Below are 23617 nucleotides of genomic sequence, written 5' to 3'. Positions count from 1 at the left end.
ATTTAAGGAGAATTAATTAAGTGTTACTTCTCTCATATCATAATTTTTTTTTAAAAAAAAATACGTGTTGGTTGATATATATGCTAATTACTTCTCTTGATAGAAATATCAGATCCTCCCAAATTTCTATAATAATATCCAACCTCACACAAACGTTAGAAAGAACATTACTTTATTATTGACTACTTCTCCTTTCTCCTGATTGACTCTCACAGCTCGAGCACCCTCCTCATTCGAGTTAGGTCTCTTTAAGGATAACCCGACTTACCGATGAGTTGTCGAAGTCCTCTAAGGTCTGCATTTCGATATCAACTTGTTAATAGAGGAGGACTTACTTTTCTACTTCAAGTTGAGTTCAATGGAGATTGAGCTCTCCATCCCTCCTAGTATTCTGCCTTGCATTCATTTTCTTTTCTCATGATAACTAACTTGTTTTTTTTTCTCTTCTTTAGTAAAAAGATAGAATTTGTCACCCAAGCGGTTCCACACGGTCGGTCTCATGATCATCTGTGAGAAGGTAAATCAAGAAGCTGCAATTGACCATAACAGAAGAAGGTATTACCTCAGTTTCACCGAGATTCGACTCTTGCCCAACTTATTTTTCTTTCTTACTTCTCCAACACCTGACAAGATGTAGCGTGCTTCCACTGTCAAGCACATGAAGTGGCCCCAATCATCCCCTAGAGAGTTGGAGCTCTCTACCCAACTGAGCCGACTCAACAAAAGCCCCCAACTCCCCAGGCGATCTCTTCATTAGAGTCGGAGAAGCCTTTTCAACCCCATAAGAGAGCTCGATACCTTCGTCCCTCAACCGAATTGAATTGACTACTTTCAAAAAATGAAGAGATGTTCAATCCGCGACTAACTCGAGTCAGGAGAGATAATCAAGTTGACGCCCTTCAAGAAGGGAGAGAGATGCTCAATCTGTGACTGACTCGAGTTGGAAGAGATAATCGAATCAACCCCTTCCGAGAAAGGGAAAGACGTTCAATTCATACTAACTCGAGTCGGGAGAGATAACCAAGTCGACCCTTACCAGAAGGGGGGAGATGCTCGACCTAATTTTTTTATCAGTTTAATTTTTATTTTATTAAAACAAAGTTAGTGAAAATGATTACAAAACTCAAAATTTGTTAAAAAACAATTATGCTATTACAAAATGATTGAGTGATCGTGTCTAAACAAGGGGAAAAAATTAATAAAAAATTATTATTTCATGAGTTTAAATAAAAATAATTTTTTATAAAATATAAAATGATGTATAATAGAATTAACTTCAAAAAATATTTTTTAATTAATTTTCATTTTTTACTTTCCTTTATAAACATAAAATTTCATTCCCTCCTCCTCCTCCTTCCATGTTCTCCTTCTCCTTCCATTGTCCTCCACCATGAAGCCTCGTGCCATGGCGAGGCTTCTCACGGCGAGAAGCTACCTCAAGCCTTTCCACAACCTCCTCTCCGTCTTCGTCCTCCTCCTCTCCCTCCTCGCCATCGTCCACCTCTCTTCCCGCCATTTTCTCTTCCAATTCGCCTTCTATTCCTCCTCCACCATTCCTCCCTCCTCCCCCTCCCCCTCCCCCTCCCCCTCCCCCTCTCATTCTCTCCTTCTTTCCCAAACTCCGTCGCCTTCTTCCTCTCCTTCTCCCTGTCCCTCTCCATCCTCTTCTTCGCCTCCGGCAAACTCTTCTCCTCCCTCCTCCGCCATCAACGCCACCGATACCGGTGCAATTACTTACACGGCGGAGAAGGATTGCGACATATTCAGGGGCGAATGGGTACGTGAAGACTCGGCCGGAGACTACTACTACACCAACGCGAGCTGCGGCATGATCCAGGAGCACCAGAACTGCGCCAAATACGGCCGCCCGGACGCGGAGTTCCTCCGGTGGCGGTGGCGGCCGGACGGCTGCGAGCTGCCGCGGTTCGACCCGCGGTGGTTCCTCGAGCTCGTGAGGGGGACGGCGGTGGCGTTCGTCGGCGACTCCCTGGCCAGGAACCAGATGCAGTCGCTGCTCTGCCTCCTGTCGACGGTGAGAATTCCGTCGAACACCTCTCCTGCTCCATTTTTTTTATTTTTTTAAAAAATAATTAAAAAATCGATTTTATTCACGAAAATACAAATTTTCTTTCTAAAAAAAATATTTAAATGGCATGAATTTCACGTCTAATTTTAAAAATTAAAAAAAAAACATGCAATGAATTGAAAATTATTTCCCGTGAAAAATTATTTCATTTTCCAATTAATAAATTGGCATCTTAGAGTTTATTGTCTAAAAAACCCATACAATTTCAGAATTTACATTGTAGCCTCTATAGTTTTTGATATATTACGACGCCAAAGGCTTAGTTTCGTAAAATTTGTTATTAGGTAATTTGACATCTTGGGGTCATTTAATGGTAGAACAATGCCAAATCTCGATAAATTTTTTATTTTTAGAAATATTTTTAGAGTAAAATGTACTCGTAAGAAAGCAAGTTAAAGCTAGATAATCCCCAACACTTGTTATTAGGTAATTTGACAAACCAAGTCCTAATAATTTTATTTTATTTTTAGAAATATTTTTAGAGTCTTTAAGCAAGGAGCCTAAAACAACTCACAATCTCTCTACTTTTAGCTATAAGTTGGTTGGTGTTAACCTTAGAAATCTTAAATCTAAAAAAGTTCATATATTAAATTCTAACCGCAAGTTGATTTGCATATCAATTCGCGTTAATACAAGTCTTACGAAATCTTAAATTTAAAGCTCACTTAGTAACTTATTGTGCCTTCAAACTTGACATGATCTTAGAATGATCGCAAACTAAACTACAAATCAACTTACATCTAAAATTTAAGAAACTATAAAAACTTTAAATCTCGATGCACAAACTATTAGGTAAATTTTGAGAAACTATGAGTTTTCTTTATCTTGTATTTGTAAATTCAAAAATATACTTTAAAAAAATCACCTTGCATTTTGGAGTTAATGAACATTAACAATTTAGGACTATTTCGATAATAAATGAAACTATGAAGTAAAAAAAGTCATTTTGATACTATGAGGAGGGATTTTGATAATAAATTCTTCTGCATTAAGGTGGAATCCATCACCTTAGCGGCCCCACACGGTCGGCCCTACGACCATTTGTGAGGAGGTAAATCGAGAAACTACAGTTAATCATGACGCAGAGGGTATTGCCTTGCTTCGTCAGGATTCGAACCATTGCTCTCTTCTGCAACTCTGCTACGTCGTAACCAACTCAGTTATGCTCCGGGGGCAAAATTATAGTGGGTAAACTTTTTATAGTGACCAGCCCCACCGCCGAAACGGAAAACTATAGTGGATAAACTTTTTATAGTGACCGGCCCCACCACCAAAACGGCCCCATATCAAAAAATCCCCTAAGGGATTTTTTGAAAGTACGGTACCACTATGTTGATAAGAGCATACTGCCTCAACAGCACCTCAACCAACAAATACATGTTGCTAAGACTTGAATCGCACAGCAACTCAGTCAACAAATACATGTTGCTAAGAGAATTCGAACTCGAAATCTCAAGCAACACATGTCTTCATGCTTACCACTTGGGATAAGACATTTCAACCTAACAGAGGCCAACCGGGCAATACATTATAGGACCAAACTAATAATTTTGAACTTCTGAGGGGCGTTTTGAAAAAAAAGCAATAAATTCTGGGGGTGGAATGATTTTTTTATATATTTAATTTAATTTAAATATTTAATTATGATGTATTTACCGACAGGTGGCTTATCCGGAGGAGATAGCAAGCACGGGCGACCGGGAGAACCGGCAGCTCCTCTACGGCGACTACAACTTCACGGTTGCCATCTTCTGGACGCCGTTCCTGGTCAAAGGCCACGCCGACGCCGGCGCCGGCGGCGGCGGCTACACGAACATCTTCCTGGACGAGGTGGACGCCTGGGCCGGGCCCCACCTCGCGGCCTTCGACTACCTCATCCTCTCCTCCGGCACCTGGTGGACCCGCCCCTCAGTCTACTTCAAGAACAGCAAGCCCTTCGCCCGGTGCAACTACTGCTGGAGCCCGGCCACCGCCAGCCTCCCCCGCCTCACCCTCTACGAGGCCAACCGGGCGGCGTTCCGGTCGGCTCTGGACTCCCTGCGGTGGTACCAGGGCGCCGTGTTCCTGCGCACGTTCTCGCCGTCGCACTTCGAGGGCGGGCCGTGGAACGCCGGGGGGCACTGCGTGCGGAGCCAGCCCGAGGCGCGGTGGCGGATGGAGAGGATGGAGCTGGAGATGTACCGGGCGCAGGTGGAGGAGTTCTGGAAGGCGAAGAGGGAGAAGCGGAAGGGGAGGCGGGAGATGTGGGTGCTGGACGCCACGAGGGCGATGGCGATGCGGCCGGACGGCCACCCGGACGTGTACGGGCACCGGCCGGAGGAGAGGGTGGAGATGAGGCATGACTGCGTGCACTGGTGCTTGCCGGGGCCGGTGGACGTCTGGAACGAGCTCTGGCTTTATATGCTGACGCAGAGGCGGATGGGGAAGAGAGGGTAGAGAGATGGGAGATTATGCATTCAGGCCCACTGATTATGCATATTTACATATCAAGGAAGATAGAAAAAGAAAAGAAAAGAAAAGAAAATGATCTAGCTATGAAAATTAATATATCTCTATCATCTTGAGTGACAATTATAGGATAGTCATCTTTAATTTCTTCATTAGTAATTATTATTCGACAAAATCTATTCTTACAAAGATTATTTTAGTTGGCACATTGTGCGGCTATATATATACTTCTTGCGAGTCACATTGTGCGGGTGTAAAAATCTCATCATAATCTATATCATAGATTTGAATGTATGCATCATAAACATTTACCTATTTGTATAGTCATTTATATTCAATCAACAAGTTGCTTTACTCCTTATTAGGGTTGTAAACAAATCAAATCGAACTAAATTTTATGGTATTCAAACTTGTTTGATAAAATAATCAAGTCAAACTAAGTTAAATCTAAAATGAATCAAGTTGTTGAAATGATTGTTTAAACTTGACTTGATTTTTTTATGAGCTTAGTTCGTTTAGATATTATCAAGCTCTCAATTCAAGCTTATTTGATTGGTTATTGAATTTGATAATACAAACTTATTTATTCATTTTAATTTTTTTATTTATTTAGTAATAAAAATTTTATTAATGAACCTGATTTATAAATATTATTTATGAACGCTGTTCATGAACATTAACGAACATAATGTATTTAAATTTATTCATTTAATTTAATCAATTATTCAAGCTTGTTCATTTAAACTCTTGTGTAAATTGAACACCGAACATAATGTGCGCCGTTGATAAACTTTTACCAAATCGAACACGCATAAATTCTTTAAAAAATTTTATATATATTGCCAAAGCTCTCGTCTCCTTTAATGTAGTTAGGGCAGCCATAGCTTTCTTCAAGTTCTTTCTTAAGGATACGATAAGGATATCTAAAATAGAAGAATTAGGAGAAGGATAATTCCATTAGAAGGATCTCAAACCACAACATAAGGAGAATCTTGAACCCTAAAAGAATCCACAAAGGTCTCAACATTATCATTTATTGACCGCTATGGAAAAAGGATGGCCTCCCCTTTAATGGAATGTAAATTTCACATTAACCACCATGAGTTTGTCTTGTCTATGTTGGGTCTCCTAAACTCAGCCAAGCTTAACTCACCTATTCAGTTCATTCGACCTAACCAACATCCCTAAGTTACTATCATCTCTATTTTAATTTAAGATGAAAATTTATGATAGAAAATCAAAATAACATCCTTCTTTATTCATATCATCAAATGAACACCTCTCTTTACAAAATTATCAAAACAACACTTGCCTGAGGCTTTGAAATGCCATGCATGTCTCTATTTGTTGACCTCTCCATTAGAGGTTAGCAAAGAGGAACTGTATGAGCATTTTGACAGATCTAAAAGTACACTGTAGGCTTTCTCAGTGACCAATCTCTGAAGAAGTGCATTACATTGACATGAGATTTTAAAAAAAGTATCACTTTCAGAGTATTTTACAGGCATCATGACATTCTAAAGTAGGAATCAAAACTATCTGTAGTAAGGAGAAAAAAAACCATATTGTTTGTGACCCGAATGCGCGATGTTACATAACATTATATCCATGGGGCAAGGGCAGTTTGATGTCCAGTCTAGTTCATCACCTGAATATTACAGGGATTTGGCAATGAACCATCACAATTTTGGTCAGAAACATGTTGAGAGTTCTAAATAAGCTACATAGCAAGTATTAATTAGGATAACAACTCGTCGGAGTAATAGCAATTCTTGCAAAACAACTCAGGTGGTACAAATACTATGTCCTCTTGATGATCTTTGAGAATGTTCCTGTCTCCGAGAAGTAGGTGCTTTGAGTGCCACTGCCGAGTTGGTTCCCAAGTGCTTGCGGGTTCGTAAGTTCTATTCCCTGTTGGATACAGTAACTATTGGTAAGTTTGGCTGTTGCTACTGGAGCAATAAATGAAAAAACACTGACTAGTTAGGTAAAAAGAAAAATACAAATAAAATTTCTAGCCTTCCTGCAGCAACTCAGAAGTTAGGGAAGACCTAGTTAACTGAAGAGTTCGAAGGTAAGATGTATGAAGATAGCTAATTCTTTGTTAAAGTATGCAGCCAATTTCCAATTGGCAACTAATTCTCTAATTGCTTATTGATACCAACTAGTTAGTATGGCCGCACGTTTGTCATCTCATAAAGGATAGTCAAGTACACAAAGCTCCCCCGCCAATGCGAGGTTCCGAAGAAAACAAATCACATTGGATTTATTGTATGTAGTCTTACCCTGCATTGCAAGAGACTGTTTCCATGACTCAAATCCGTGACCTTCAGGTCACATTGGGTTAGACCATACATTTGCCACCTCATAAAAGATATTATTAGTTTGGACCACAAAAACAATATCCTTCCAGCTATTTAATCGGAACACCACAAAAATGATTCCCAAAGTACTCTCTGTACTAAAAGAAGCAAGATAAAGACGATTTGCTCAGTACAGTTTACATGTGCATTGCCGAAATGAATCTTGGTATATTAACAAGTGTACCTAAAGCATTTTTAGTGAATTTCATTTGATTCCTTACCCTTTTCACAAGGATTCAATAGTCGATCAAATAAGAGGTTCTCTGATTCAAGGTTGGGCCAATGAGTCTCAATTTAACTTACAAGTGATGAACAATCTCAAACTTATGAGACAAGACAATAATGATCTTTGCAGGTAAATGAACAATTCTTGCAAGCCAAACATGATTTGAAAAATAAATAAATAATCATTTTTCCTAATTTCTGGGATGTATATAGTGCTTGCCTTACTCTTAACAGCCATACAATAGGCTCGCACATCATTTTCTAGTTAAGGAAATTTATTCCAAGTGACATTGACGATAAGAGCCCAACAACTTATTAATATAGACTGGATATTGAACTAAAGCAGAAGTCCTGACAGATAAATAAAAGATATTTGAAAGATAACTTCAAGAGTGTCAAAAAACATGGTAAAAGTTGCATCTTGATAATTGTGCTATTCTCAGCATGGCAAAGTATTCATCCAACCACAACACAAAGAAAGTCAACTATAACTTTCCAACATGATGGCGCAAAGGTAACATCATGATACATAAATTCCTTCGGTGCAAGAAAACAACTAGCAGTGAGAAAAGAAAAAGGAAAAACCAGCTGAATTGCACATGAAAACCAAGCTATGAAGAGAACTACTCACACAACTAACCAAGGTGACATTTGCAACAATAACTCAGTATGTGCTATTTAAACAATTCTGAATTCATTATGCTAAAGATTTTGTAATTATTTAAACAGTTATTCCACATTATAACACCTAAATTATAGCTTTGAATTCTACAAGGCTGGAAACAAATTGGATTTTCTATGAAGATTATGTATATTGTTTTAAAAAGCACCCAAGGTGAATGCCTAAGCGCAATGGAAAATTGGATTTTCTATTTCACCTGAGCCTTCTATTTTCAATGGACCTGAGACTCTCTCATCACCCTCCATTGGTCATTTCCCAGCCATTTTCAGTTATTTTTCATCCAGTATTTCTTCCTTGTAATTTTTTGATTTGTTCTCCATCTACTGTTGTTTTTTTGGGCTAATATATTCTTAAAATTTCCAGTATTTGTTCTGGGCCCTAAAATATTCTTTTTCATATTTGTGGATATTTTTTTCCTTTTTTTACCAATATTCTCTTATTGTATTTTTGAATTTACAATTGCAACTTTAAGTGCATGGCCCTAATCGAATGTCAACTGCCTAAGTCCTACCTAAGCCTCCGCCTAGGCGCTTGGCAATATGCCAACCACCTACTGCTTAAAGTGTCTTTTAATACCTTGATTACAATAGGACAGAAGAACTTGAGTTGCAGGTGCAATAATGGACAATCACTTGCAAGTCTCTAAATATTTTCTAAAAGCTAACCCCCTTTTGGAAGAAGCATGATGCCCAAAGGTTTAGTTTATGTAGCTTTTGCAACAATGAAAAATCAACTGTGGGAAAAACAATGTCATATATTGTAAAACCCCAGAGCAAAACTGATAAATAGTTGAGTTTATTTGATAAATAAAGATGAAAGAGCAATCAAAGAACAAATAACTAAAAAGGACATGATTTGTTGAAGTATGAAATTACAAATTTGTTGCAGAATTAAAATATAGAGTGATATTTATACAGCATAATAATCAAGGTAGGGAACTTGATATATGTAGAGTGGTATAATAAGGTTGAAAAAGAAAAACATGGAGTTCTCTACAAAGATAAAAAATTAACAAAGATCCAAGTATATGCACTCACTTGCACAGGTGTGAATGCTAGACTTGATGTCAATCCAGATGTCGCCCCACCGCTTCCATATTGCTTCTCCTTGAACCTAGGTCAACCAATTGAATGAAAAGAGTCTTAAATTGAGATTTTAAGAATAAGAAGTACTATATTTTAAGGTTTCTGATGATCATGAAACATAAAAAGTAAATCACAAAATAACCATGATAGTTGACATACTAATATACATCTAAAATCTTAATATTTTATTCGAGTTTTAACACTTTGTATAAGTTTAAACCAAGCAAAGTGAAACCAACAATTTTACCTAGCATGTAAACCAAAGTCAAACCAATAAAACAATTTTTTTCGGTTTGAATTTGTTTTGTTCAATTTGATCTATCAATTTCCGGTTATAAATGTCCACCCTTATCTAATACCTCAAGTACTAAGTTTTACCTATCATATAATGGTTACCTAATTCACATATTACCAATTAAGTTGTTATAGCAAAATTTTAATTATTTACTTAATGTTGGCTTCCTCCCCATGAAGTGGCCCTCCTCAAGCCTCAAACATGATGCCAACTCTCAAGAGTCGAGGCAATAACACTTCTCAATGAGTTCTTGATGCTTCAAGAATGCCTGAACCATTTCTCCCTTCTCGCTTACCCTCTCTTTCTCCTGAAATGATCTTCTCTTCCTCCTCGAATTGCTCTTTCTTGTCCCGAGGCTGACATCTATCACTGCAATCCAGTAGCTCCAGCAAAGAGCAACAGAGTGTATATCCTCACAGTGGGCTGAGAACCTCCTCATTACTTGTTTCTTCAGGTTTGCCATCTCTCTTCACATCACAGACAAGATCGGCAATAAAACAATTGATTTAAAAAATGTTAATCCTTAATCTGTTCAATATTGACTAATATCCTTTGCACTTTCAACAATATTTTCGGTTTTCCAATAATCTCTTAAACATGTGTACGAGGTATCTGCCAAAACGGGTCAAGATTTGCGGAACTCAATCCAACTCAGATGATCCATATCAGGACCAGCCAAGTTCGACTGCTATACAAACAGTAGCATTGGTAAAATATATGTTATCACACAACATCACAGAGTACGGTACAAATTAAATTAAAAAAGAAACTTGATGAACAAAATGATTAAGGAATGATCTGATGTACCTTTTAGCAGCTTTAGCTGCAAGTTTGCTCTGCCCCATTGAAACACGTAACTTTCCACTTCCTGCCTGTCCAAGCATACCATATCCTTCACCCAAGCCATCGCCTGAGGATAATTGGCCAAAAAAATAAGAAAGTCTTGTGTGATATGCCAAGAAAACATATCAAGAACAAATCAGTCCCTCTCTCACTACAATAGTAGATGAAGTTCAATGTGTGAATATATTCAAGTACGAACTAATAATTTATTTAATGATCTATGATAGATAGTCAGCTGCATTATCATAATAAAATTATGCAAGAGAAAACAAATGTTCAGAAAATTAGGAGGGCATTGAACCTTAAAACAGTAAAATTCATCACTGACAACAACAGCACTCATTTGGAAGCTAATGAGTTAAAAAAATGAGTTTTGTAGAAACATATGGCACCAAAGCCAACATTAATGGAACCGTGCATAAGTTATAGATGAAGTTGGCATTTGGCAATAGACAACAGCAACAACTTACAAAGCCCTTAAAATTTTCAAGCAATGTATTGATCTTTTGCAGGAGCACTGCAACAACATGTCAAAACGAAAACAAATGAGTTCCAACTGGCATATCAAGCATTAAGCCACAGAATGGCATTCTAATATGCCTAATACAACCATTTAAAAAATATATATGGTAAACAACAATCATCAGAAAAGATTATCACTTGTCTACTCACCTAACGAGCTCTCTTCTGGCACTCCAAATTGCATCCTATTTGCCAGCTTCATCATATCTGTCACTGCATATCTGTCAAATATACATGAAATTTTAGTATGTGTACCTTCCAATATTAAACATGAAAAGGGAGTATTTACTTTTCCAAATACTTTTGTGTGAAAATACAACCTTTCTTTCATTTTTCTCAACCGACGGCCACCTCTCTTCTTTTTGGGCTCAGAATCTGGAACTGGAAGAGGTTTTGGTTGCTTAGCAGGGGGTGGTTCCTGCCATTTTTCAATCTTTTTAAGGATTTCATCTCGCAAGTGTCTTCCAGCCTTTCCTGTTGGATCCCCTCTAGTAGAATCTACCCTTGCAGCTAGAGTTGATTTTGATGCCAATAGTCGGCAAGCACGAGTTCTAAGAGAAGGAGGGGTGCTTTGGAAAATCTCAGCTTGCTCAAGATAACCTACACGGAATTGAGAGGTTGCAGTGGAAAATCCAGCAAGTGTCTTTTTCTTTGCACCAAGAAGCTGAACATTACAAGCGGGCATTTTTGCTAATGCAGACAAACCACCAGCAATGCCCATAAGTTTAGCTGCAACTGCACTTCCAATAATTGCTGAAAGATTTGGTGCAATATAGCCCATTCTACTCTCAACAAAATCAATCACTTTCTTTTTTGCAAGGTCAAGAGCAAGGGCTCTATCACATGCATCAACTGTTTTATTCAGATTCTCTTTGGAAAGAGGCTTCCCGCTTGTGGTTGATGCTGTCACAGAAATAACCATAATAATAGCTGAAGGTAGTAGACCCTCCAAATCAACAAGGGTTAAGTCCACTTCATTTCCAATCTTCTTAACAACACGAGCATAATCAATTGGATGATGAACAAGGGACTCAAGCTCTGGAAACTTTGGTCGGTATTTGTCTCGAATAAAGTTGTGAATTATAAGAATCTCATTTTCAATATCCACAGATAAAGCATTACAGTCCACAATGAGTTGGTACTCAGGATCATCCTCCAACACTATACCAGCACTAGAAATATCTGTTCCTTTCTCTAGTGCATTGTCCACTTTCTGAAATTAAAAGAAAGATAAAAGAAAAAAAGGCATAACATTCAGTCCTAGCCAGTCCATATCCACTTCATCAAAATAACTAAGTAAAACCAGGACCCGTAATGGAACTATGTAGACAGTTCCTAATAGGCAAATTACTATATTCATATTATGTTATTTGTTTGGATTAGAAATAAGGGAAAGATAAATGAAAATTAAGTATATATTTAACAAAGACAATCACTCGAGGAATCACATATGAGAGCCCTAGGAGAAACAGGAAACAAGAAAAAGAAAAGTATAATCATAAAGTAAATCATGAAAACAATGGTAATATTGGGTCATTATCAGAAACCTAATCAAAGAATTTAAGAAGTTCAATTAGATGGCAAGAGAAAAAGGTATTAGGAGCTTGACTCTGACCTGCATGATATCATTGTATCTTTGTGTCTTTTGCAACTTTGAAACACTATCAAGATCATCATAATTAAGAGATTCAATGTCCGGCATGTCACCTTCAGCATCTTCTTCCATAGCTGCAGCATCAAGATCCTCATCATCCTGACAGAAAATATCCATCAGCAATTACCAACAGAAGAGAGAATGAAAGCACAGATCAACTCACAAGATGGGCTTCATTGTCAGATAACTCGTCAAGATCAGCCAAGAATGAATCTGCAAGGCTAGCCTGCGCACATTACAGGTAAATTCAATGAAATTGACTCGTAGATATCAAGTTTTAACTATCATAAAACAATCAAGAAATTTTATAAATGTGGATACATCTAAATAAAAGTGAACGTCAAAGTCTCAGTAAGCATTACAAAATATTCCAAGTTACACAAACCATAGTTGTTTGCCCTGCCAGAGGAATTACTATGTCATCAACAAACCAATATCAGATAGGTAGAACCAATAAATTTTCTCTCGCATTTATGAGCACTAAATCATTTCAAGTTACCTAGATTTTTATAAATCTATAAACTACGGCACGATAGTGATAAAAGGTTACCATATGATAACAATGAAAATTTGACTAATTAACAGACTATGTTCCTTCAGCAAGTTCATTTTCTTAGCAACATGTTCATCAAAAGGATATACCTATATTGACAAACTGAGCATCCCGTAGGCTAATCATATTGAAAACTGTAAAATTAAGGGGGAAAATCATCTTTTCACTTCTCAGCTATCCCCTTTAGACAGCTTCGCGATACCCAAACTTATATGTGCGTAGTAAAATCCATTTAATAAAAATTACAATCTCAAGTGAAGGAACAGGTGCAGTACTGACCATCGATCTGCGACTGGGTACGCGGCAAAGAAGAGGTCGACAAAGGCAGCACAGCCGCCGATGCAGATCTACAAAAGGAAGCAATAAGGAAACAAGGTAAGAGACTGCTAACTAGGCGAGCGAAGGGAGAAGCATCACCAGAAAACGGTGAATGACTCAGCTAGATTGTGATAGATTCGAGCACCAAAATCAAAAGGTATCACGTACCGGACCCTGAGGAGGCGAGCGAAGGCGACGGCAGCGATCGTGCGTGCCGGAGAAAAAGCTTCGACACTCGACTGCAGGCTGCGGCTTTAGCAAGAGAACAAAGAGGAGGGGGCAGAGTATCCGTCGGCAAAGGGAACTCGGTCGGGCGTTATCGTGCTGTCAGCCAGCGGTGCGTCGCCGGAACTACTCCCCGCCTTCCGTGCAGGCGGCGAAGTGGGAGAGAGCGTTCGTTCCTCTGCTTCCCTAGTTCTCCTTTCCTTTCGCCAAATTGAACCGGTCGAGTTTGGTGTGGGTTGGGTTGGGTTGGGTTTAGGTTGAGTTGGGTTGGGTTTACGTTGGGTTGGGTCCAGGAAACAAATCAATTAGAATATGGTAAATTTTGTTTATAGAATATTTTTAAATTATATCATATTTTTTATTTTTTTTATTTTGAGTAAGTATTTACTTAAATACTAATTTATTTAATGGAAAATGAAAAATAAGTAACTGAGAGAATAAATATAATAAAAACATTTTTTTCAAATTATTCATGTTCCTTATAAATTTTTATCTTTTCTTTATTTTAATCTTAAGTTTTTCTAAAATTTGTTTCATAGGAATTATTTCTAAAATAATAGAAAGATTAATAATATGTAGCATGAAATCAACATAATACACTGCATGCAGTGGGTTCCATATCCATATAGTGGGATCCACAACCATGCAGTGTCATGTTGATTTCATGCTGTATTTTTTCATGCCCCTATATTATATTTTAAAAATGAATATTTCTTCCGTAGCTTTGTAATACACTAATGCTAATAAGAGAAAGGAATTTAGGGCCCGCTTGGTATGCGGGTTTAGGAGAGGGGAATGGGAATGAAATCTATTTCATTCCCATTCTTAATGCTTGGTAGATAGGAATGGATATCAAATTAAGGATTTGATATCCGTGTTTTCATAACCTACCCCTCCCTCGGTTATCACTAAACTCATTCCCAAGTGCGGTGCAATTTTTTTCTCGTGACAGCGTTACCCCGCATGCGATTTCTTCCGCTTCTTCCCCACCCGCGCCGTCGCATGCCCCTGTTGCCGCGCACGCCCCCTGCTGCCGCGCGCTCCTGCTGCCGCCGTCGCACGCTCTTGCTGCTGTGTTACCCCTGCTGCCGTCGCACGCCCCTGCTGCCGCGCGCTCCGCCGCCGCCTCCCACATCGCTGCCGGTAGGGTTTTCTTCGCCCTTTCCAGTCGATGTAGCTTTCTTTCGATACCTGTCCATTTCTGTTTTCTACTGCCGCTTCTATTGCCGCACCTTCTCAACATTGCTAGAGATAGATGCGTTCTTGTTTTTGATTAATGAATTGCATCTTCAGAAGGAATTTGCTAAAAGTCAATTTTAGGGGCTGAAATATTGCATCACTAATGGGAAAACATGCTTCTTTTTTTCCCTTCGTTTTGAAATGGTCCTTTTTCTGATAAATTTGTCTTCTTTGATGATTTTTTTTTTGCTAGATAAACTACACCAACACCACTGCCATCAGAGAAAAGTCAATCAATAATATAGATTACAACACTAACCTATAATTTCTGTCGAATTGTATTAATAGAAAAAAGTGAATGGAAAACATAGCACAAACGTTGATAAAACTTTATAAAAACTTTTATATGTATTTTATATGTAATCTTATTTGATATGGAAGTGAAACTTTTCGATTATGTTATGCCATAGAATCTTCTTTAATTTGCTTTTCAACTTTTCGATTCATTTTCAGAAATTGTATGTTTGGATTTATGGTGTCATTAACTTGATTTAATATTCTTTTAGGATGGAGAATAATGCTGATGATTCTATGGGAAAAAATGTAGCACGAGGAAGAGGCAAAAATAAAGTTTTCTGGATGGAAGAGGAGAGTTGGGCATTAATAAGATGTTTACAAGACGATTGATATTGTTCACTTTTGGTATTGTGATTTTGTGCTAAGTTGTTTTTGCTTCTTTCACTTTTGATATTGTGGTAGTTATTTTGATTATGTAAGACGATTGTATTTTGGACGATGATTTATTGTGGACAATTATGCCTTTTATACGTTGGGATGTAAAAAAATATTCATCATATTATATTTTTTAAAAAATAAAATGATTTTGATTATGACTCTATATGATTACTTTTGTCTTTTACATATAAGGGTAAAATGGAAATTTGACTGATTACCATTCCATAATTTAAGCCAAACCAAACAACATTAATGGGAATAATACCCATTCCAGTATCTATACCAAGCACCAAAAATTCGGTAATCATTCCCATTGCCATTAACCCCTCAATGAAACCCATTACCATTCCCATTACCAAATTTATACCAAGCGCCCCCTTACTTGGGCATAAGCAGATAAGGTTTATGACTCCAAATTTATTAAATCACATGTTTTTTAATATTTTTAATATTATTTTTATTTAATTTTTTAAGATGACATCCATTTTAAATTTAAATTAATTTTTAATAATTTAAAGATGAGGAATCATTGATTAACTTAATGAAATGGAAAGATTTTTTCATTATGAGAAAGTATCTAATCGTGTAAAAGTCAAACTGATTGTCATCAAACTCAAAGGTCGAACATCAACATAGTGGAAGCAATTACGACGTTCATGAGACAAACAAGGTAAAAGTCAAGATTATTGATTGGAAGAAGATGAAAAAAAAAGTCACTTTCTTCCTTTCGACTATACTCATACTGTATTTCAACGACGTCAGACGTTGAGACGGGATGCAAGATCGATCGATGATCACACAGAGAAGTTTTATCATAATCGCAAAAGCCATGGTACAGGAAAGTCCTAGCTGCGGTTGAGCAAAGGAAGTCCTAATCTGGAGGACTGGGCAGGTAAGTCTTAGTCTGGAGGACTGGGCAAGGAAGTCCTGGTCAGGAGGATTGGGCAAGGAAGTTCTGGTCAGAAAGACTAGGCAAGAAAACTTGGCAAATCAAAGCACTAGGCAGGAAGTCTAGGCGGGTCTGGAGGACCAGACGTCTAGCGGTGGAAGTTCTAGGGGTAGAGGATTAGATGCTGAGTAAAAGTCTAACCAAGTCCGACCTGATTGACAAAGGTAAATTCTCATGAGAGAAGTGAGTAAAAATGTGTTCCCTGAAAGAGAACAATAGGCATCGGTCTGACCTAGGCTTTCATTGGAAATTTAAAAGTTAAGATCAAACAGTTGATAAAACTGACTAACTCTGTGATGCAGAAAATAATGGGCCGAAACTTTAGGTTCCAGACGGTCCTATATAGATCCGAGGGATTGGACAGTCCAAGAGCCCGGACGTCAATCGATCGGGCCAGCGAAGCAGATGAGGTGGTAAGATCCCAGTGGTCGAGACACCTCAATCTCCAAGCGCCCAAATATGGATAAGACACGGTAGAGTCAAAGATAATCTGACAACCTCCATGTCAGCATTCAGGTGCCTGAAAGGGATACAGACGTCCGAAAGATGTCGAGTCAGCGTTGAAAGCGGATCGACGGGATGACATGGAAGCGCCCGGATCAGCCTATATAAACAACTACGAGGGGAAATCCTAGAACACAAATAAACGCTACAACGATAATCATTCTGCACTACCAAAGCATCCGAGACACCGTCGTAACACTGAAAAACTGCACCGACATCTACGCTCATCTACTATTCTTCTATCAATAATATTATTTCATTTTTGTACTTAACTCTTTAGGATGGCAAAAGTTTACCTATCTTAATATTCTGTAAAAGCAAAAACTCTCTCTCGTAAGGGAGAGTTTGATAGTAGATTATCCGTCAAAAATGATCAAAGATTGTGGACTTTGAAGTAGCAACTTGTAGTTGTGAACTAAGTAAACAAAAATATCATCATTTACTTTTCGTTGCAAGATGCTACCATTAGATGGTCGTTGGTTGTAGAGTGATGACCACTAGAAGTAGGAAGGACGGACGGAAAGTTAGTGGGCGTTTGGTTTGAATTTTTTTTTATTTTTTATTTTTTATTTTTTATTTTTTATTTCTATTTTTTTATTTTCTGATCTTGTTTTTAGAAAATAAAAAAATGTGTTTGGTATGATATATTATTTTCTATTTTTTAGAAAAGAAAATTAAAAGTTACATTTGGTGTGTTAATATGAAAAATTATAAATAAAATGAAACTTTCATGTATTTGTCACCAGAAGACTCTTCTTCATCAGATAAAGACATACATTTTTCCTCTTCATCAAGACTCTTCTTCATCAAATGAAACTTCAACATTTACATGTTCAATTCGGTCCAAATCATATCCACCAATTCCCAAAATGAAATCTATATCCACAAATCCAAATTGCGCTTTTTTTATTTGAGTCATCCCATTTATGTGCTTGATTTTCTTAGTTAGTGCATCCAATTCCGTCTCATCTACCAAATTTGTTTTGTTTAATATAATACGATCTGCATATGCAACTTGTTATACTGCTTCATTCACAATCCATCTCAATTTAACTTCATTCAAATGTTTCATAGCATGCTTAGAATCCACCAAAGTAACAACTGTTAGTGTCAGCCCTTAATGCCAATTCGGATTGAGTGAGACTTGAGTTGGACTCAAGTCAAATCGAATCCATTAAGAGGGTTACATAATCATCATGCATGAGATTAATAGGGTATTAATTCCCTCATCATTAAGAGGGTTGCATGAGCATCATTAGGAGGGTTGCATGATCATCATGCATGACATGCATGAGATTATTAAATGTATTAATTCCATGGAATCCCAAGAGCCAAAAATCCTTCATATTCCATGATTGGATATAAAAAGGGATGAGAGGCTCTTGAGAAAAAGACGATTGGTCTTCTTCCTCTTCTCTTCTACCTTGGCCGAACCTAGTATTGTAGCTAGCACCACGATCTGGTTCCTCTCCATCTCAGTGTTCGTGTGGATACCATGGAGGTGCGAACACACTGATCGTGCTGAAATTCGTCAACCTTTGAAGGCAAGAGTTGCTGTTAGGATTGCGAAGGGCTCGCATCGACGGTAATCTCGATTCTAGTAGATAGAATCGGTAAAACGAATATGGTTTCGCATGGATCTTCTGGAGGGATCCCTTTTCCGCTGCGTTGTATGCAGCTAAAATTATTTTTAGAAGCATAGAGATCCCAACAGTGGTATCAGAGCCACTTGCAAAAGCATACTTGTTTTAGTTCTATATGATATAACTTAGAACATGTTTTTGTTGCGAACAGTTCCTAGTTGCAAGAACAATATTAATGCGTTGAGATTAACATTTCCTGGTACTTAGAACAGTAAATAAATAAATAAATATATATATATATATATATAATTTTTATTTTAAATTTTTTTATATATATATATATTATTTTTATTTTAAATTTTTTATATTATAATTCAACTCTTAAATACTACAAAATTGGGTTAAGAGAGAACACCAAAGATAAAAATAGCATTTTAAGGTTTGGAATGTATAGAGCAAACTTAACCTCAATTTTTTTAATATGTTTCATTATTCAATTTTTGTTAATTATATAAATAATCAAAATTCACGTTTGAATTATAAAAGAATTAATTTGTATAATAGACAATAATATATGGATTTGAGATTTTTTATATTGCTCCTGGGATATAATTGAGTTGGTTATGACGAAGTAGACTTGCTAAAGTGGGCAAGGGTCAAATCTCGGTGAAGCGAGGCAATGCCCTTTTCCATTATGACCAACTGCAAATTTTTGATTTACCTCTTCACAGATGATCGTAGGACTGACCGTGTGAGGTCGTTAGGGTGACAAATTTCACCTTTTTGTTGAAGAGATTTTTTATATTAGTTACAACAAGCATCACTTTATCCTTCTAAAACAACTAGATATGATTAGTGTCATTAGTAACCCATCCTATACTTGAGGTACCTTAGCACTCTATTTAGTGTTTTCTAATGATTAGAGTTATTAGACAGGTTGATTCGTCAAAAATCCATCAACTAGTGGATTGGAAAATTCTCAATCCAAAGTAGGTTGCGGGTTAGGCAGGTCAACTCACGAATCCAACAAGAAATAAAAATATATAAAAATAAAAAATATTAAAAATTTTAAATTTAGGTTGTACATTAGATGAGTTAATCTACGGACACATTGAATTTTCTATTTTAATTTTAAGTTAAAAAAAAAATTATCAATCTGTGGGTCAACCCAATCCTACTACTGACCTGCCCATCTAGATCCACAACCTGCACGAACAAGGAAACTCCATGGGTCGTATGCGCTTCCCGATTTACCTTGGTGGTCGGTGAGAAACTTCCATGGGACCAGGCCGGTCACCCCTAGGGATTGAGTCCATGAGATTGACTGGGATTTATTATTTTTTAAGAAAGTTCCATGGGTGCCTAGTTAACTGGAGAAGCTCCAATCAACAACACTCGAATAATCTATGACACGAGAAATTAAGTATGAAATACTCAAACTCTTTATATTGTTTATGCCACTTCGATCAACCAATCGACCTTGACTTATTTCTTGATAAAATATTCAAATCTATTTTTTTTTAAAATATAATTTATTACATTAAGCGTGAGAAATAATATAAAATTAAGGATTTTTGTGTACTAAAAATTAAAATAACAGAAACTATAGTTTAAAAACAAAAAGTAGGAAAGGTTTAGGCTACGTTTGGTAGCCCGTAATGTAATCAGGCTTGTAATGTAAACAAGTTTGTAATGTAATGTAATGTAATCTTGATTACATTACAGCGTTTGGTTGAAAGAATGCATGTAATCCTTGATTACAAGGTTGATTACATTACAGTGTTTGGTGTTCAATTTTTTCATTAGGAACATAATTTTTATTATTTTAAAATACCAATAATACCCTTCCAAAAAAGATGTGATTTGCCAATAATTAACTATAAAAAAATAACGAAATAATTAACTATAAAAAAATATCACTATAAAAATATGCGCCGATAATTAACTATAAAAAATTATCACTATATTTGCGAGATTGGACATAGTAACATGCGTCGATAATTAACTATAAAAAAATATCACTATATACCACTGGTCAATCTTCCATCTGTCTGGAAATTTATTTTTACAGATAAATAAAAACTGAAACAAAAATTAAGAATATTACGAAATAAAAAAAGTGTGTACCAAATTGAAATGAGGTGGTTAGTTCATGTACTATATTTGTAATTAATTTATTCCAGAGCCAAACAGAACAAGCTGCAGTTCATGATACCAACACAGAAGATTTCAGAAAAGCAAGTAATCTACCAAATATCAAATGAACAGGAGATTCAAAGGACCTGAACATCACATTTCAAACATGCCAACATAATTTGCTAAAAAAAACGTATGAACAGCATTACATGCACGCATACATTGTGTACCATTGAAACTGCAGCTTGTTTTTGTCTCTCACTAACTAGAAATTGCCATGACAAGCATCGATCATTTCGAAGGCTGACACTTCTCAGCACAGCTAATGCCTTATCTGGATATTGTCCCATAGCAGACTCACATGAGAGCATCAGAGCATCTGCTCTCTGCCTAACAGCCTCTGAGACATCAGCAACTTCAGCTCTAGTTGGTGTAGGATACTCGATCATGGATTCAAGAAGCTGAGAGGCTACAATTACAGGCTTGTTGACAATCAGACAGGATCAATAATTTCATCAAAAGAAATTGACAAAATTCACAGAAAAAAGCAAGAGATGAAATCACAAGTTTAACTTGCAAATTTAGAGGAGTAAGCCTCAATATAAATATTCAAACTGAAGACAAAATGGTTGTTTAACTTGCAAAATTAGCTTGACGATGAAATCACAAGTTTAACTTGTCCAAAGCCATGTCCACAAAATCCACAAGCTGTACCCCTCAAATCTGTCCACTCAATAATGCTTTTACCCAAACTTCTTTCTCATCATCTGGTATAGTGAAGAAAATATCTGTAGTCTCACGGTCACAACCAATTTTTCTTGTCGCTTTATGTCGCTCCAACATGCTAAGGCCAGATAAGTTTGTTAAAACCTCATTGACCTTCATTCTTTTTTCAGCGCCTTCATCATATTCCAATGCTTTACTCAATCGGTTACTTGCCTTGTTAAGCTCTTCTCCAAGAATAGCTGTCGTCTCTCTAATAACCTGAGACAAATCTTTAATGCTCTCGCTCTTTCTCTTTTTTGGCCTAGAACCCTCTTCCTTTGATCCAAACATGAAAATTGGTCATATGGCGCAGAATCCCCATCAACACTCATACTTTCATCATCATTTTCATCTGCAATTTTATCTAATTCTTCCACAATATCAGCAGGAACTTGAGCATCTTTCCCAGATGCACGATCTCCACCAAAGATGACAGAAAGTTCCTCATAGTACGACAATGACTTGTATCTAAACTGTTCTGCATCTGGATGAGTCTATATTACCAAAAATTATATTAGCAACTAAACAAACGGAAATAATTAACAAATTTAATAATAAATTAAATTACCTTAAAATATTCAACCCACACATCATTTTCAACTGTAACACATTTTTTCTCTGAGTCCCAACCAAAACCGCTACTACCAACTCCATACAACATGTCATGCACAATATTGTGGAGCTTCTGGAAAGTTCTTAACCTTGATTCAATGTGTGGTTTTGCCTTAATTCCATGTCCAAGCAAGTTAACATCAAGCATTTGTTGTAGTTTTTGTCCATGCCCTGGCCTAAAACCTTTCTCATTCTTGTTCCTAAGGCCTCCCGCATTGTTTAATTGCATCAATGCTTCGATAAGTGCACCATCTTCTTTAGTAGTCCATTGATGTTTGTTTTTTCCTGGTCTTCTTGAGTTGCAAGATTCTTCTGAAGCTTTAGAAGCCATGTCCACCTATACCAAAAATGATTAACAGCTCAAAAAAAAGATAAATAGACATGTAGATTAGCCCCTCATTTGAAATCATATTTTCCCAATTCAAAAATAGACATGTAGATCAGCCTTGCTTGACTCTCCAGATGTGAGACTATGACAAGTCTCTAAATGAAGTACGTTTTATCTCAAATAGATTCAAAGCCATAATTAAGATGAATATAAGAAAAACCATTAGAATAAGTTCTCAAAACTGAACCATTATAGTAAGTCAATAAGGATTACACAACTGATCTCAAGTAGATCTATTCCATTCATTAAACATGTCATTGGCCAAATTATCTCGCCAATTGCTAAATTCACTCGAAGTCTCAATGGTCTCCACCAAGTTTTCAGACATTTCATCAACTTCATCTTGTTGACTATCCAATCTTCTTTCCAACCTTCTTTCTGCAAGATCCCCAGCCATTTCCCTCCTTATAAAATTTTGAAGAAGACAACATGCCAAAATAATTCGATTTTGAGTACGAACCGGATAATAAGCTGGACTTCTAAGCATTGCCCAACGCATTTTAAGTAAGCCAAAACATCTCTCTATCACATTTCTAGCAGCCGAATGCTTCATATTGAAGAACTCTCGAGGACTTCTAGGTACTCGTCCGTCTCTCCATTCATTTAAATGATATCTTTGACCCCTATATGATGCTAAAAAGCCTTCACAGTTTGTGTAACCGGCATCGACAAGGTAATAGTGTCCTATAAATTGTATAAATATATTAAATTAAAATAGAGCACAAACTCAAAACACAGTAAGGTATTTAGCATAGTTTAAAAATTGATTACACACCATGTGGGACTTTTAATCTGTTAGTCCTAGTGATTGCATCCCGCAGTCTCTACTATCTGCTGCTGAACCTTCCCATCCAGCCAACACATATGTAAATTGCATATCTTGGGAACAAGCAGCGGACAATTAGTCGCAATTTCACCTTTTCTTGTCCGATATCTAGGTATATCCTCTGATGGTACTCTAACCTTAATGTGTGTCCCATCCAAAGCTCCCAAACAATTCTAAAAAGAACAACCAAAGGAAAATAAAAATAGATATCTTAAATCAAAACTTTAAAAACAAATGTAAAAATTACCTTAAACCATTTCCATCTCCAATCTGTTGAGTTTGCTGCAATCGGCTTTGGAGTTTCGAAAAGCATATTTTGTAGACGAATAACAGCATTTAAAAATAGAGAAAAATGTCTACTAATTGTTTCGCCAGACCTTTTGAATCGAAATTGTATAGTTCTATTCTTGACATGATGAGCTATCAAATGTAGTGACATTGCTACTTGTTCATCTACCTCCATATATCTTGTTCCTTTTAGACCCCCTTCATTTTCTAGCATACAACACAACTTTACAAAACTACTCCTATTCATTCTTAGTTGTGATATGCAAATAGTGTCGCTCTCATATGCTAAATTATATATCATCTCTCTCCCTAGCAAAAATGTCATTCACATATCGCCTTTCCAAGTAATTCGA

At 36.9% G+C, this 23617-nt stretch overlaps 2 protein-coding genes across 2 annotated transcripts; one reads left to right on the top strand and one right to left on the bottom strand.

The window, feature by feature from the left end:
* The first annotated feature begins 1390 nt into the window (after positions 1–1390).
* On the top strand, positions 1391–4522 carry LOC141819240 (protein trichome birefringence-like 19). Its single transcript, XM_074706582.1, has 2 exons — positions 1391–2032; positions 3749–4522. Exons 1-2 carry the CDS (start codon positions 1391–1393, stop codon positions 4520–4522), a joined length of 1416 nt encoding a protein of 471 aa, XP_074562683.1.
* A 1465-nt stretch (positions 4523–5987) lies between these two features.
* Positions 5988–13377, bottom strand: LOC141819243 (U4/U6 small nuclear ribonucleoprotein Prp31 homolog). Its single transcript, XM_074706586.1, has 9 exons — positions 13243–13377; positions 13036–13103; positions 12367–12429; positions 12165–12302; positions 10870–11762; positions 10700–10770; positions 9992–10094; positions 8842–8917; positions 5988–6445 (listed from the first exon to the last, which is right to left on the bottom strand). Exons 2-9 carry the CDS (start codon positions 13036–13038, stop codon positions 6335–6337), a joined length of 1458 nt encoding a protein of 485 aa, XP_074562687.1. The 5' UTR covers positions 13039–13103; positions 13243–13377; the 3' UTR covers positions 5988–6334.
* Between the last annotated feature and the right edge of the window lie 10240 nt (positions 13378–23617).

Source organism: Curcuma longa, unplaced genomic scaffold, assembly GCF_044706935.1.
Source record: "Curcuma longa cultivar G26 ecotype Majalengka, Jawa Barat unplaced genomic scaffold, ITB_CL_G26_1.1 contig_28434, whole genome shotgun sequence".
Classification (NCBI taxonomy): domain Eukaryota; kingdom Viridiplantae; phylum Streptophyta; class Magnoliopsida; order Zingiberales; family Zingiberaceae; genus Curcuma; species Curcuma longa.
The sequence above is the reverse complement of the archived record's forward strand: the minus strand, read 5'-3'. Positions and strand labels throughout refer to the sequence as shown.

What these genes read in the sequence shown, in the direction of transcription:
- LOC141819240 (XM_074706582.1), top strand. Translation starts at nt 1,391, where the DNA reads ATGAAGCCTCGTGCCATGGCGAGGCTTCTCACGGCGAGAAGCTACCTC. An exon ending in TGCTCTGCCTCCTGTCGACG is followed by an intron (nt 2,033 to 3,748) that starts GTGAGAATTCCG and finishes ATTTACCGACAG; the next exon opens with GTGGCTTATCCGGAGGAGAT.
- LOC141819243 (XM_074706586.1), bottom strand. An exon ending in TTGAGAAAAATGAAAGAAAG is followed by an intron (nt 10,771 to 10,869) that starts GTTGTATTTTCA and finishes TATATTTGACAG; the next exon opens with ATATGCAGTGACAGATATGA. An exon ending in TAGCATTCACACCTGTGCAA is followed by an intron (nt 6,446 to 8,841) that starts GTGAGTGCATAT and finishes TGTATCCAACAG; the next exon opens with GGAATAGAACTTACGAACCC.